Genomic DNA, 13065 nt, shown 5'->3' with positions numbered 1-13065 from the left:
CTCGTCTCATCATAACGATGTCATCTGTTCACTACATTAGATAGATGTTGTCACAGCTCGTCTCATCATAACGACGTCATCTGTTCACTACATTTGATAGATGTGTCACAGCTCGTCTCATCATAACGATGTCATCTGTTCACTACATTAGATAGATGTGTCACAGCTCGTCTCATCATAACGATGTCATCTGTTCACTACATTAGATAGATGTGTCACAGCTCGTCTCATCATAACGATGTCATCTGTTCACTACATTAGATAGATGTCACAGCTCGTCTCATCATAACGATGTCATCTGTTCACTACATTAGATAGATGTGTCACAGCTCGTCTCATCATAACGATGTCATCTGTTCACTACATTAGATAGATGTGTCACAGCTCGTCTCATCATAATGATGTCATCTGTTCACTACATTAGATAGATGTGTCACAGCTCGTCTCATCATAACGATGTCATCTGTTCACTACATTAGATAGATGTGTCACAGCTCGTCTCATCATAACGATGTCATCTGTTCACTACATTAGATAGATGTGTCACAGCTCGTCTCATCATAACGATGTCATCTGTTCACTACATTAGATAGATGTGTCACAGCTCGTCTCATCATAACGATGTCATCTGTTCACTACATTAGATAGATGTGTCACAGCTCGTCTCATCATAACGATGTCATCTGTTCACTACATTAGATAGATGTGTCACAGCTCGTCTCATCATAACGATGTCATCTGTTCACTACATTAGATAGATGTGTCACAGCTCGTCTCATCATAACGATGTCATCTGTTCACTACATTAGATAGATGTTGTCACAGCTCGTCTCATCATAACGATGTCATCTGTTCACTACATTAGATAGATGTGTCACAGCTCGTCTCATCATAATGATGTCATCTGTTCACTACATTAGATAGATGTGTCACAGCTCGTCTCATCATAACGATGTCATCTGTTCACTACATTAGATAGATGTGTCACAGCTCGTCTCATCATAACGATGTCGTCTGTTCACTACATTAGATAGATGTGTCACAGCTCGTCTCATCATAACGATGTCATCTGTTCACTACATTAGATAGATGTGTCACAGCTCGTCTCATCATAACGATGTCATCTGTTCACTACATTAGATAGATGTGTCACAGCTCGTCTCATCATAACGATGTCATCTGTTCACTACATTAGATAGATGTGTCACAGCTCGTCTCATCATAACGATGTCATCTGTTCACTACATTAGATAGATGTGTCACAGCTCGTCTCATCATAACGATGTCATCTTCGTTATACAGCTGCTTTGCTTGTGTTTATCCAGATTGGGACCTCTTGTTAAATCAACACCTTGATGGGGCTTCTTCATACTGACTTTATTATCCACTAGGGTTTGACATTTTGAAACTGAATTCAGGAAGATGAACTTATGTCAAATATATATATTTTTTTACATGTTATGAAGGTACAGTCCCAGAGCTTTGGTCTGTTATGAAACATGGGAAAGTTATGCTTCTTTGACGTTTGATAGACGTGTTATCCCAATATGGAGACGGGTAGGAGAAAAATGCCCTTCAATGAGTTTCCCACTTTCTACAGAACACTTGTTTCTTTACGTCCATTCAGCATTGTTCGCACCCTCTTAAGCCCCACCCATTTATTCATGAGTCAGCGTGGCGTTGTCCTCCAGAAAGTGGTCTCTCTGTCAGTGGCGGTTGGTGACGTTTAACATGAAGGAGGGCGACTTTTATTTTTAATGAGCTTGGCCTTATTTCTATTACAGCATATTGGATGACTGTCATTCATATTCATATTCACCCAGTTCAATGTAACAGTGATAGGTTTAGGTTACTGTCATTCATATTCACCCAGTTCAATGTAACAGTGATAGGTTTAGGTTACTGTCATTCATATTCACCCAGTTCAATGTAACAGTGATAGGTTTAGGTTACTGTCATTCATATTCCATTCGCCCAGTTCAATGTAACAGTGATAGGTTTAGGTTACTGTCATTCATATTCCATTCGCCCAGTTCAATGTAACAGTGATAGGTTTAGGTTACTGTCATTCATATTCCATTCGCCCAGTTCAATGTAACAGTGATAGGTTTAGGTTACTGTCATTCATATTCACCCAGGTAAAATGTAACAGTGATAGGTTTAGGTTACTGTCATTCATATTCACCCAGTTCAATGTAACAGTGATAGGTTTAGGTTACTGCCATTCATATTCACCCAGTTCAATGTAACAGTGATAGGTTTAGGTTACTGTCATTCATATTCCATTCGCCCAGTTCAATGTAACAGTGATAGGTTTAGGTTACTGTCATTCATATTCACCCAGTTCAATGTAACAGTGATAGGTTTAGGTTACTGTCATTCATATTCACCCAGTTCAATGTAACAGTGATAGGTTTAGGTTACTGCCATTCATATTCACCCAGTTCAATGTAACAGTGATAGGTTTAGGTTACTGCCATTCATATTCACCCAGTTCAATGTAACAGTGATAGGTTTAGGTTACTGTCATTCATATTCACCCAGTTCAATGTAACAGTGATAGGTTTAGGTTACTGTCATTCATATTCACCCAGTTCAATGTAACAGTGATAGGTTTAGGTTACTGTCATTCATATTCACCCAGTTCAATGTAACAGTGATAGGTTTAGGTTACTGTCATTCATATTCACCCAGTTCAATGTAACAGTGATAGGTTTAGGTTACTGTCATTCATATTCACCCAGTTCAATGTAACAGTGATAGGTTTAGGTTACTGTCATTCATATTCACCCAGTTCAATGTAACAGTGATAGGTTTAGGTTACTGCCATTCATATTCACCCAGTTCAATGTAACAGTGATAGGTTTAGGTTACTGCCATTCATATTCACCCAGTTCAATGTAACAGTGATAGGTTTAGGTTACTGTCATTCATATTCACCCAGTTCAATGTAACAGTGATAGGTTTAGGTTACTGTCATTCATATTCACCCAGTTCAATGTAACAGTGATAGGTTTAGGTTACTGTCATTCATATTCACCCAGTTCAATGTAACAGTGATAGGTTTAGGTTACTGTCATTCATATTCACCCAGTTCAATGTGACATTGATAGGTTTAGGCTACTACACGATACTCACATTTTCCCTATACCCATCATGAGGTTGCTACAACCTAGCCTATGAATGAAAGTTTACAACAGGTTGAGAGAAATGTGAGTAATCAAAGTGACCGACATTGGCACATTCAGTAACGCCCTGCACACTCCTGCCTGCATCTAGCTGACCTAGGGTGTAATCATTAGTCCAAAGGTTGCAAATGAGAGTTTCTATTGGACAAATTCAATTATGTTTATCATTTTCGTTCCGCTTGCTTCCGTTTTTAAGAATTGGTTTTCAACAGAATCAATGGAATGAATACACCCCTGATCACACGCAAACACAGTTCACTTTCATAGCCACCACATACAAACAGCATGAACATTTTGCTCGTTGTATAATTCCTTCTTGCATCTATGCGCTCTTCTCCTCATCTTTTCCCTTCGCTTGTGGACTTCAGTGCACAACACATCAGCTGTCTGTGACCAGGCGGAAAAAAACTTTCCAAGCCAAACCTTCATATCGTTAATCACTACACACAGCCTACATCGTTGTCACCATATTAGCTAACGATGTTAGTAACGTCATAGTCAACATTGCTACTAGAACTAACGCGTTAGTAATCCCGCTAAAATCATGCAGTGCAGTCAGCAAGCAGTTTAGCAGTTACACCGGTGGGCCCCGGTGGCAATAAATTAATAAAACGAAAAGCTTACCTTGACTTGAAAGAGTTCCAGTGTTGAACTGTCATAGCCAGCTAGCTTACATAGCATCCCTATCTGTTTGAGCGGGTGTTTGAGTAGGCTAAACTAGCTAGCTGCTTTCGCTAGCTAAGTGAAAGTGAAAAAAATACAACTAAATATAGCTGTCTTGCTCTCTCTCACTCTCTCTCTGTTGCTTCTCCTTCATTAACTAAATGAATTTGTTCAAAACTGTTCAACGTTTCTTTCTCTCTCTTTGAGTCAACTACCACATTTTATACACTGCAGTGCTAGCTAGCTGTAGCTTATCCTTTCAGTACTAGATTCATTCTCTGATCCTTTGATTGGGTGAACAACATTTTCAGTTCATACTGCATAATTTCTAATAGGTTAAAGGACATCCTCCGGAAGTTGTCATGATTACTGTGTAAGTCTATGGAAGGGGGTGAGAACCATGAGACTCCTAGGTGTTCTATTGAAGTCAATGTACCCAGAGGAGGACAGAAACTAGCTGTCCTCCGGCTACACCATGGTGCTACCCTACAGAGTGCTGTTGAAGTTACTGTAGACCTTCATCGCAAAACAGTGTATTTTAATCAATTATTTGGTGACGTGAATATATTTAGTACAGTTTAATCTAAAAATATTCACTATTTGAGGCTCCTCTGCTCTCTATTATCCCCCCTCCATTATCAGCCAATCACGGAGCCTGTCTTTCTCCCTATAGAGCTCAGTGCTTTACTCCTTGGCTAAACTAGGCTCATAATATAACATTTTTATTCATATTTATGGATTCCAGACAAGTTTGTAATTAAGTCATATGAAAGTTCACACGTTCAAGAAGGCTTTTCTGCAACTAAAAAAAATAATATATTTTGTTTTTTTACGTCTGTACTGTAAAGTAGGAAATAGACTCAAATGCCTACGATCCTGAATCCGGCCACATATAGCAATGTCAAAATGTCATCTTTGTATTTATCATATTTGGAGAAAGTGTAGCCTAATATTTCTTAGGCTATTTCTTAGGAAGACAATAGCTGTATGTTTCACACTCCACATTTCAACACCCTACTCTTCTCCTCTCTCGCCTTTCTTCTCAGGAGCCTACCTGTTGACCCTGAAGGACACTTTCTTCGATAGGTCTAAAGCCTGCCAGATAGTGGCCTCTATCCTGGTGGGGGTGGATGAGAAGATCAAGATAGCTCTCCCACACCCTGCCATACTCAAGGTACAGCTCTCCCACACCCTGCCATACTCAAGGTACGGCTCTCCCACACCCTGCCATACTCAAGGTACGGCTCTCCCACACCCTGCCATACTCAAGGTACGGCTCTCCCACACCCTGCCATACTCAAGGTACGGCTCTCCCACACCCTGCCATACTCAAGGTACGGCTCTCCCACACCCTGCCATACTCAAGGTACGGCTCTCCCACACCCTGCCATACTCAAGGTACGGCTCTCCTTGGTTCAACTGAATGATGGGACTGGATATTGGGCCGACATCTGTTGTTCTCTGTCGTGAGGGGAAAACATCTAGAAAGTCACTGGGAGTCATATAGAGTGACTTTCTTTAGTAGTTAAATATCAGTTGGTCTGAAAGTCACTGGGAGTCATATAGAGTGACTTTAGTAGTTTAATACAGTTGGTCTGAAAGTCACTGGGAGTCATACAGTGTGACTTTCTTTAGTAGTTAAATATCAGTGGTCTGCAACTCGTCAATCATTTGGGTGTTGGTCTTTCTGTTGTCAGTCCGCCATGACTCTGTTGTCAGTCCGTCATGACTCTGTTGTCAGTCCGTCATGACTCTGTTGTCAGTCCGTCATGACTCTGTTGTCAGTCCGTCATGACTCTGTTGTCAGTCCGTCATGACTCTGTTGTCTGTTGTTAGCCCATGACTCTGTCGTCTGTTGTTAGCCCTTGACTCTGTCGTCTGTTGTCAGCCCATGACTCTGTTGTCTGTTGTCAGCCCATGACTCTGTTGTCTGTTGTTAGCCCATGACTCTGTTGTTAGCTCATGACTCTGTTGTCAGTCCGTCATGACTCTGTTGTCAGTCCGTCATGACTCTGTTGTCAGTCCGTCATGACTCTGTTGTCTGTTGTTAGCCCATGACTCTGTCGTCTGTTGTTAGCCCATGACTCTGTCGTCTGTTGTCAGCCCATGACTCTGTTGTCTGTTGTTAGCCCATGACTCTGTTGTCTGTTGTTAGCCCATGACTCTGTTGTCTGTTGTCAGCCCATGACTCTGTTGTCTGTTGTCAGCCCATGACTCTGTTGTCTGTTGTCAGCCCATGACTCTGTTGTCTGTTGTTAGCCCATGACTCTGTTGTTAGCTCATGACTCTGTTGTCTGTTGTTAGCCCATGACTATGTTGTCTGTTGTCAGCTCATGACTCTGTTGTCTGTTGTTAGCCCATGACTCTGTTGTCTGTTGTTAGCTCATGACTATGTTGTCTGTTGTCAGCTCATGACTCTGTTGTCAGCCCGTGACTCTGTCTGTTGTTAGCCCATGACTATGTTGTCTGTTGTTAGCCCATGACTCTGTTGTCTGTTGTCAGCCCATGACTCTGTTGTCTGTTGTCAGCCCGTGACTTTGTTGTTAGCTCATGACTCTGTTGTCTGTTGTTAGCCCATGACTCTGTTGTCTGTTGTTAGCCCATGACTATGTTGTCTGTTGTTAGCCCATGACTCTGTTGTCTGCTGTCAGCCCATGACTATGTTGTCTGTTGTCAGCCCATGACTCTGTTGTCTGTTGTCAGCCCATGACTCTGTTGTCTGTTGTCAGCCCGTGACTTTGTTGTTAGCTCATGACTCTGTTGTCTGTTGTTAGCCCATGACTCTGTTGTCTGTTGTTAGCCCATGACTATGTTGTCTGTTGTTAGCCCATGACTCTGCTGTCAGCCCATGACTATGTTGTCTGTTGTCAGCTCATGACTCTGTTGTCTGTTGTTAGCCCATGACTCTGTTGTCTGTTGTTAGCTCATGACTCTGTTGTCTGTTGTTAGCCCATGACTCTGTTGTCTGTTGTTAGCCCATGACTATGTTGTCTGTTGTTAGCCCATGACTCTGTTGTCTGCTGTCAGCCCATGACTCTGTTGTCTGCTGTCAGCTCATGACTCTGTTGTCTGTTGTTAGCCCATGACTCTGTTGTCTGTTGTCAGCCCATGACACTGTGGACAGGGAAGCAGCTCTTTGGTCTGATCCTGAAGCCCAGTAAGGACTGTCCAGTCAAGGCCAACCTGAGGACCAAGGGGAAACAGTACAGCGGCAAAGGAGAGGACCTCTGCAGCAACGACTCCTGTGAGTTCCTCCTCATGCCTCTCTAGTGTCTTCATCCATAAAATACATATCATCTGATTCAAGTATTCAGATTTAAATATAATTGTATTACTATAATCAGATTCAACGATTCTGATTCATTATTCCAAAACTATGATTATCTGTCTCTCTCTGTCTCTGTGTCTCTCTCTGTGTCTTTCTCTCTGTGTCTCTCTCTCTCTCTCTCTCTCTCTCTCTCTCTCTCTCTCTCTCTCTCTCTCTCTCTCTCTCTCTCTCTCTCACTGTGTCTCTCTCTCTTTGTCTCTCTCTGTCTCTCTCTGTGTCTCTGTGTCTTTCTCTCTGTGTCTCTCTCTCTGTCTCTCTGTCTCTCTCTGTGTCTCTGTGTCTTTCTCTCTGTGTATCTGTGTCTCTCTCTGTGTCTCTGTGTCTCTGTCTCTGTCTCTGTGTCTTTCTCTCTCTCTCTGTGTCTATCTCTCTCTCTCTCTCTGTATATCTCTCTCTCTCTCTCTCTCTGTGTATCTCTCTCGCTCTGTGTCTCTCTCTCTGTCTGTCAGTCGTGGTGATCCAGAACAGTGAGTTGATGTGTGGTACCATGGATAAGGGCACGTTGGGCTCTGGCTCCAAGAAGAACATATTCTACATCCTGCTGAGAGACTGGGGGCAGCTGGAGGCAGCCAACGCCATGTCTCGCCTGGCCCGCATCGCGCCTACATACCTCTGTACGTCCACCGCCGCCCGTACTGACATGTTCTCTTCTGTCAATACTTCAAAGATGCTATACTGACCTGCAGTTCACTGATGATGTACTGTGATCTAATTATATAATAGTAATATACTGTAGGATTTCATCCCTTTATGGTTAATGCTTTGAACATGATGTACTGTGATATAATGGTAATATATTGTAGGTTTATATCCCTTTCTGATAATGCTTTGAACATGCTCAATATTAAATGCGTTCTCGTACTTTACAATGCTTGTTTTAGTTTGGTCGTTTTAGTTTTCCCGTTGCCCAACATTTGGCTACATTGTGCCCTACTGAACATGACCGTTATAAAACCTTGCAGCCAATCGGGGTTTCTCCATCGGTATTGGTGACGTGACCCCAGGCCAGGGTCTGCTGAAGGCCAAACAGAACCTGCTGGACGAAGGCTATGCCAAGTGTGACGAGTACATCGAGGCCCTGAAGACTGGCAAACTGCAGCAACAGCCAGGCTGCACGGCTGAGGAGACGCTGGAGGTACCCCCTAGACTAGATAACTCTTAGCTTAGTCACTTCTCTCAATTTGATGCTGCAGGATTCAGGCTGCATGGCTGAGGAGACGCTGGAGGTACCCCCTAGACTAGATATCTCTTAGCTTAGTCACTTCTCTCAATTTGATGCTGCAGGGTTCAGGATCCACTGCTGAGGAGACCGTGGAGATACTATAAACACAAGATAACCAATCAGATTAGTATCCTTTTACATTTCCTGGAGTCAACTGGAGCCTTTTCAGTGGTGTTTTTTGCAAAAGGATATAGTTAAGCACAATGATGACGTCTCCCTTCACCTGAAGCCTGTCTTTACCTCAAGCTTGGTCCAAACTGAATCAATCCCCCACCCCCCTTAAACTAGCTGATATTTCTGGTATCCCCAAATCAAACAGCCACCATGAGCTTTGCTCCTTCTAGACCAGCTACGGTATCTATTGTCTGGTGCTCCTTCTATACCAGCTACTGTATCTATTGTCTGGTGCTCCTTCTAGACCAGCTACTATATCTATTGTCTGGTGTTCCTTCTAGACCAGCTACTGTATCTATTGTCTGGTTGATGTCTGGTGCTCCTTCTAGACCAGCTACTGTATCTATTGTCTGGTGCTCCTTCTAGACCAGCTACTGTATCTATTGTCTGGTGCTCCTTCTATACCAGCTACTGTATCTATTGTCTGGTTGATGTCTGGTGCTCCTTCTAGACCAGCTACTGTATCTATTGTCTGGTGCTCCTTCTAGACCAGCTACTGTATCTATTGTCTAGTGCTCCTTCTAGACCAGCTACTGTATCTATTGTCTGGTGCTCCTTCTAGACCAGCTACTGTATCTATTGTCTGGTGCTCCTTCTAGACCAGCTACTGTATCTATTGTCTGGTTGATGTCTGGTGCTCCTTCTAGACCAGCTACTGTATCTATTGTCTGGTGCTCCTTCTAGACCAGCTACTGTATCTATTGTCTGGTGCTCCTTCTATACCAGCTACTGTATCTATTGTCTGGTTGATGTCTGGTGCTCCTTCTAGACCAGCTACTGTATCTATTGTCTGGTGCTCCTTCTAGACCAGCTACTGTATCTATTGTCTAGTGCTCCTTCTAGACCAGCTACTGTATCTATTGTCTGGTGCTCCTTCTAGACCAGCTACTGTATCTATTGTCTGGTGCTCCTTCTATACCAGCTACTGTATCTATTGTCTGGTTGATGTCTGGTGCTCCTTCTAGACCAGCTACTGTATCTATTGTCTGGTTGATGTCTGGTGCTCCTTCTGGACCAGCTACTGTATCTATTGTCTGGTGCTCCTTCTAGACCAGCTACTGTATCTATTGTCTGGTGCTCCTTCTAGACCAGCTACTGTATCTATTGTCTGGTGCTCCTTCTAGACCAGCTACTGTATCTATTGTCTGGTTGATGTCTGGTGCTCCTTCTAGACCAGCTACTGTATCTATTGTCTGGTGCTCCTTCTAGACCAGCTACTGTATCTATTGTCTGGTTGATGTCTGGTGCTCCTTCTAGACCAGCTACTGTATCTATTGTCTGGTTGATGTCTGGTGCTCCTTCTAGACCAGCTACTGTATCTATTGTCTGGTGCTCCTTCTAGACCAGCTACTGTATCTATTGTCTGGTTGATGTCTGGTGCTCCTTCTAGACCAGCTACTGTATCTATTGTCTGGTGCTCCTTCTAGACCAGCTACTGTATCTATTGTCTGGTTGATGTCTGGTGCTCCTTCTAGACCAGCTACTGTATCTATTGTCTGGTGCTCCTTCTAGACCAGCTACTGTATCTATTGTCTGGTGCTCCTTCTAGACCAGCTACTGTATCTATTGTCTGGTTGATGTCTGGTGCTCCTTCTAGACCAGCTACTGTATCTATTGTCTGGTGCTCCTTCTAGACCAGCTACTGTATCTATTGTCTGGTGCTCCTTCTAGACCATCTACTGTATCTATTGTCTGGTGCTCCTTCTAGACCAGCTACTGTATCTATTGTCTGGTGCTCCTTCTAGACCAGCTACTGTATCTATTGTCTGGTGCTCCTTCTAGACCAGCTACTGTATCTATTGTCTGGTGCTCCTTCTAGACCAGCTACTGTATCTATTGTCTGGTGCTCCTTCTAGACCAGCTACTGTATCTATTGTCTGGTGCTCCTTCTAGACCAGCTACTGTATCTATTGTCTGGTGCTCCTTCTAGACCAGCTACTGTATCTATTGTCTGGTGCTCCTTCTAGACCAGCTACTGTATCTATTGTCTGGTGCTCCTTCTAGACCAGCTACTTTAGTGTGGTGGCCTTTTGAAAGCAGGTAGGTCATCATCTCTGCTTCAGACTGATGTGAGGAGGAGAGAGAGCACTTTCTTTTGTAATGGAGGTGTATCTATTACCTGTGGTTTAGAGTGATAATGATGTGTCTCTCAACAGGCCCTCATCCTGAAGGAGCTATCTGTTATCAGAGACCATGCCGGCAGCGCCTGCCTCAGAGAACTGGACAAGACCAACAGTCCTCTGATTATGGCTCTGTGTGGCTCCAAAGGTAGGTCAACTAACCAGCCGCGGAGGTTTAAATGCTGCCTTTACCACACACACACACGGTCACACACACGGTCACACACACATACACTAATCACATGTCAAGAGCTCTGCCTGTACACACTTCTAATAATAAGGACTAAGTGGTTCTTATTCACTTCAACTAAGACTTCCTGATTCGCTCGGATTTTATTGGCCGTTAGAGCGCTGTTGTCATGGGAACAGCTAGGTTATACTTTAACGTTTGTTTTATGGATTATTAGGGGCTAGTACTGACCTGTAGCTGACCTGTATGCTAATATAGCCATTATAATTGCCTTATTTCATTTTCTCCCTGCTTTAGGCTCTTTCATTATCTGTTTATGGTAGGATGTACAGTATAGTTTATAGAACAGGACTAAAAACTATGCTCAATGGAGATTCTCCACAGATTTCAAAAGCTTAGTCTGTGTCTGGGAAACCAGCCCATGGGTTTAAGGCTGTGGTCGGCGACAGGCTGCCCGCGGGCCAAAACCGGCCTGCAACTTTCTTTTCCTAAAAAATGACTGTAAAATCACCAGGAATTCAGCTAAAAAATGAGTTTAATTTAGGAAATCTGTTCTCAAGTATTCCAACGAAGAAAGAAAAAAGAGAAGTGATCAAGGTGTGACATTATTTTGGGTCTTAGTTGTCAATTTGCAGTGATCAAAATGATTATAGTTACGTTCAGGCCCTCCCGACCATTCACTCCGCCAAAAATCAGCCCCCGGGGCTGAATCTAGTCTCCCTCCCCCTGGTTCTAGTCTCGCTCCCCCTGGTTCTAGTCTCCCTCCCCCTGGTTCTAGTCTCCCTCCCCCTGGTTCTAGTCTCCCTCCCCCTGGTTCTAGTCTCCCTCCCCCTGGTTCTAGTCTCCCTCCCCCTGGTTCTAGTCTCCTTCCCCCTGGTTCTAGTCTCCTTCCCCCTGGTTCTAGTCTCCCTCCCCCTGGTTCTAGTCTCCCTCCCTCTGGTTTAAGGTAAACAAGTTAGTGTAATGGTAATGCCCTTAAATCCTTTTCCCATCACGTCTCTTCTCCCTGCTGTAGACTTTCATCAACATCTCTCCATCATCATGTCTCTTCTCCCTGCTGTAGACTTTCATCAACATCTCTCCATCATCATGTCTCTTCTCCCTGCTGTAGACTCTCATCAACATCTCTCCATCATTATGTCTCTTCTCCCTGCTGTAGACTCTCATCATCATCTCTCCATCATCATGTCTCTTCTCCCTGCTGTAGACTCATCATCAACATCTCTCCATCATTATGTCTCTTCTCCCTGCTGTAGACTCTCATCATCTCTCCATCATCATGTCTCTTCTCCCTGCTGTAGACTCTCATCAACATCTCTCCATCATTATGTCTCTTCTCCCTGCTGTAGACTCTCATCAACATCTCTCCATCATCATGTCTCTTCTCCCTGCTGTAGACTCTCATCAACATCTCTCCATCATTATGTCTCTTCTCCCTGCTGTAGACTCTCATCAACATCTCTCCATCATTATGTCTCTTCTCCCTGCTGTAGACTCTCATCATCATCTCTCCATCATTATGTCTCTTCTCCCTGCTGTAGACTCTCATCAACATCTCTCCATCATTATGTCTCTTCTCCCTGCTGTAAACTCTCATCAACATCTCTCCATCATCATGTCTCTTCTCCCTGCTGTAGACTCTCATCATCAACATCTCTCCATCATTATGTCTCTTCTCCCTGCTGTAGACTCTCATCATCATCTCTCCATCATCACGTCTCTTCACCCTGCTGTAGACTCTCATCATCATCTCTCCATCATCACGTCTCTTCACCCTGCTGTAGACTCTCATCAACATCTCTCCATCATCATGTCTCTTCTCCCTGCTGTAGACTCTCATCATCATCTCTCCATCATTGTCTCTTCTCCCTGCTGTAGACTCTCATCAACATCTCCATCATTATGTATCTTCTCCCTGCTGTAGACTCTCATCAACATCTCTCCATCATTATGTCTCTTCTCCCTGCTACATTTCTCATGTATTAATTGATTATGGGCAGTACTTGTACATTGTCCAACTCAGTGGTGTTGTGATTGAGAGTGTGATCCCCGGGCCGAGTCATACCAAAGTAAAATGGGACCTGGTGCATCTCTGCTTGTCACTCAGCATTAAGGAGATATATTGGGGCCCTGTGGTAGACTAGTGCCCTGTCCAGGGGGTGTACTGAGGAGATAGACTA

General features: G+C 43.6%; 1 protein-coding gene across 2 annotated transcripts in view; it reads left to right on the top strand.

Moving 5' to 3' along the window:
* polr3a (polymerase (RNA) III (DNA directed) polypeptide A) overlaps positions 1-13065 on the top strand; it is a 76685-nt gene that overhangs the window by 14765 nt on the left and 48855 nt on the right. For both annotated transcript variants that reach the window (XM_071394602.1, XM_071394601.1), the window contains exons 13-17: positions 4898-5025; positions 6957-7095; positions 7629-7793; positions 8142-8314; positions 10732-10843. In XM_071394602.1, the coding sequence (XP_071250703.1) occupies positions 4898-5025; positions 6957-7095; positions 7629-7793; positions 8142-8314; positions 10732-10843 (717 nt within the window). The remainder of the gene's footprint in view (positions 1-4897; positions 5026-6956; positions 7096-7628; positions 7794-8141; positions 8315-10731; positions 10844-13065) is intronic.

This window comes from Salvelinus alpinus, chromosome 3 (genome assembly GCF_045679555.1).
Source record: "Salvelinus alpinus chromosome 3, SLU_Salpinus.1, whole genome shotgun sequence".
NCBI classification, from domain to species: Eukaryota; Metazoa; Chordata; class Actinopteri; order Salmoniformes; family Salmonidae; genus Salvelinus; species Salvelinus alpinus.
Note: the sequence above shows the minus strand (reverse complement) of the source record. Positions and strands in the feature narration are given on the sequence as shown.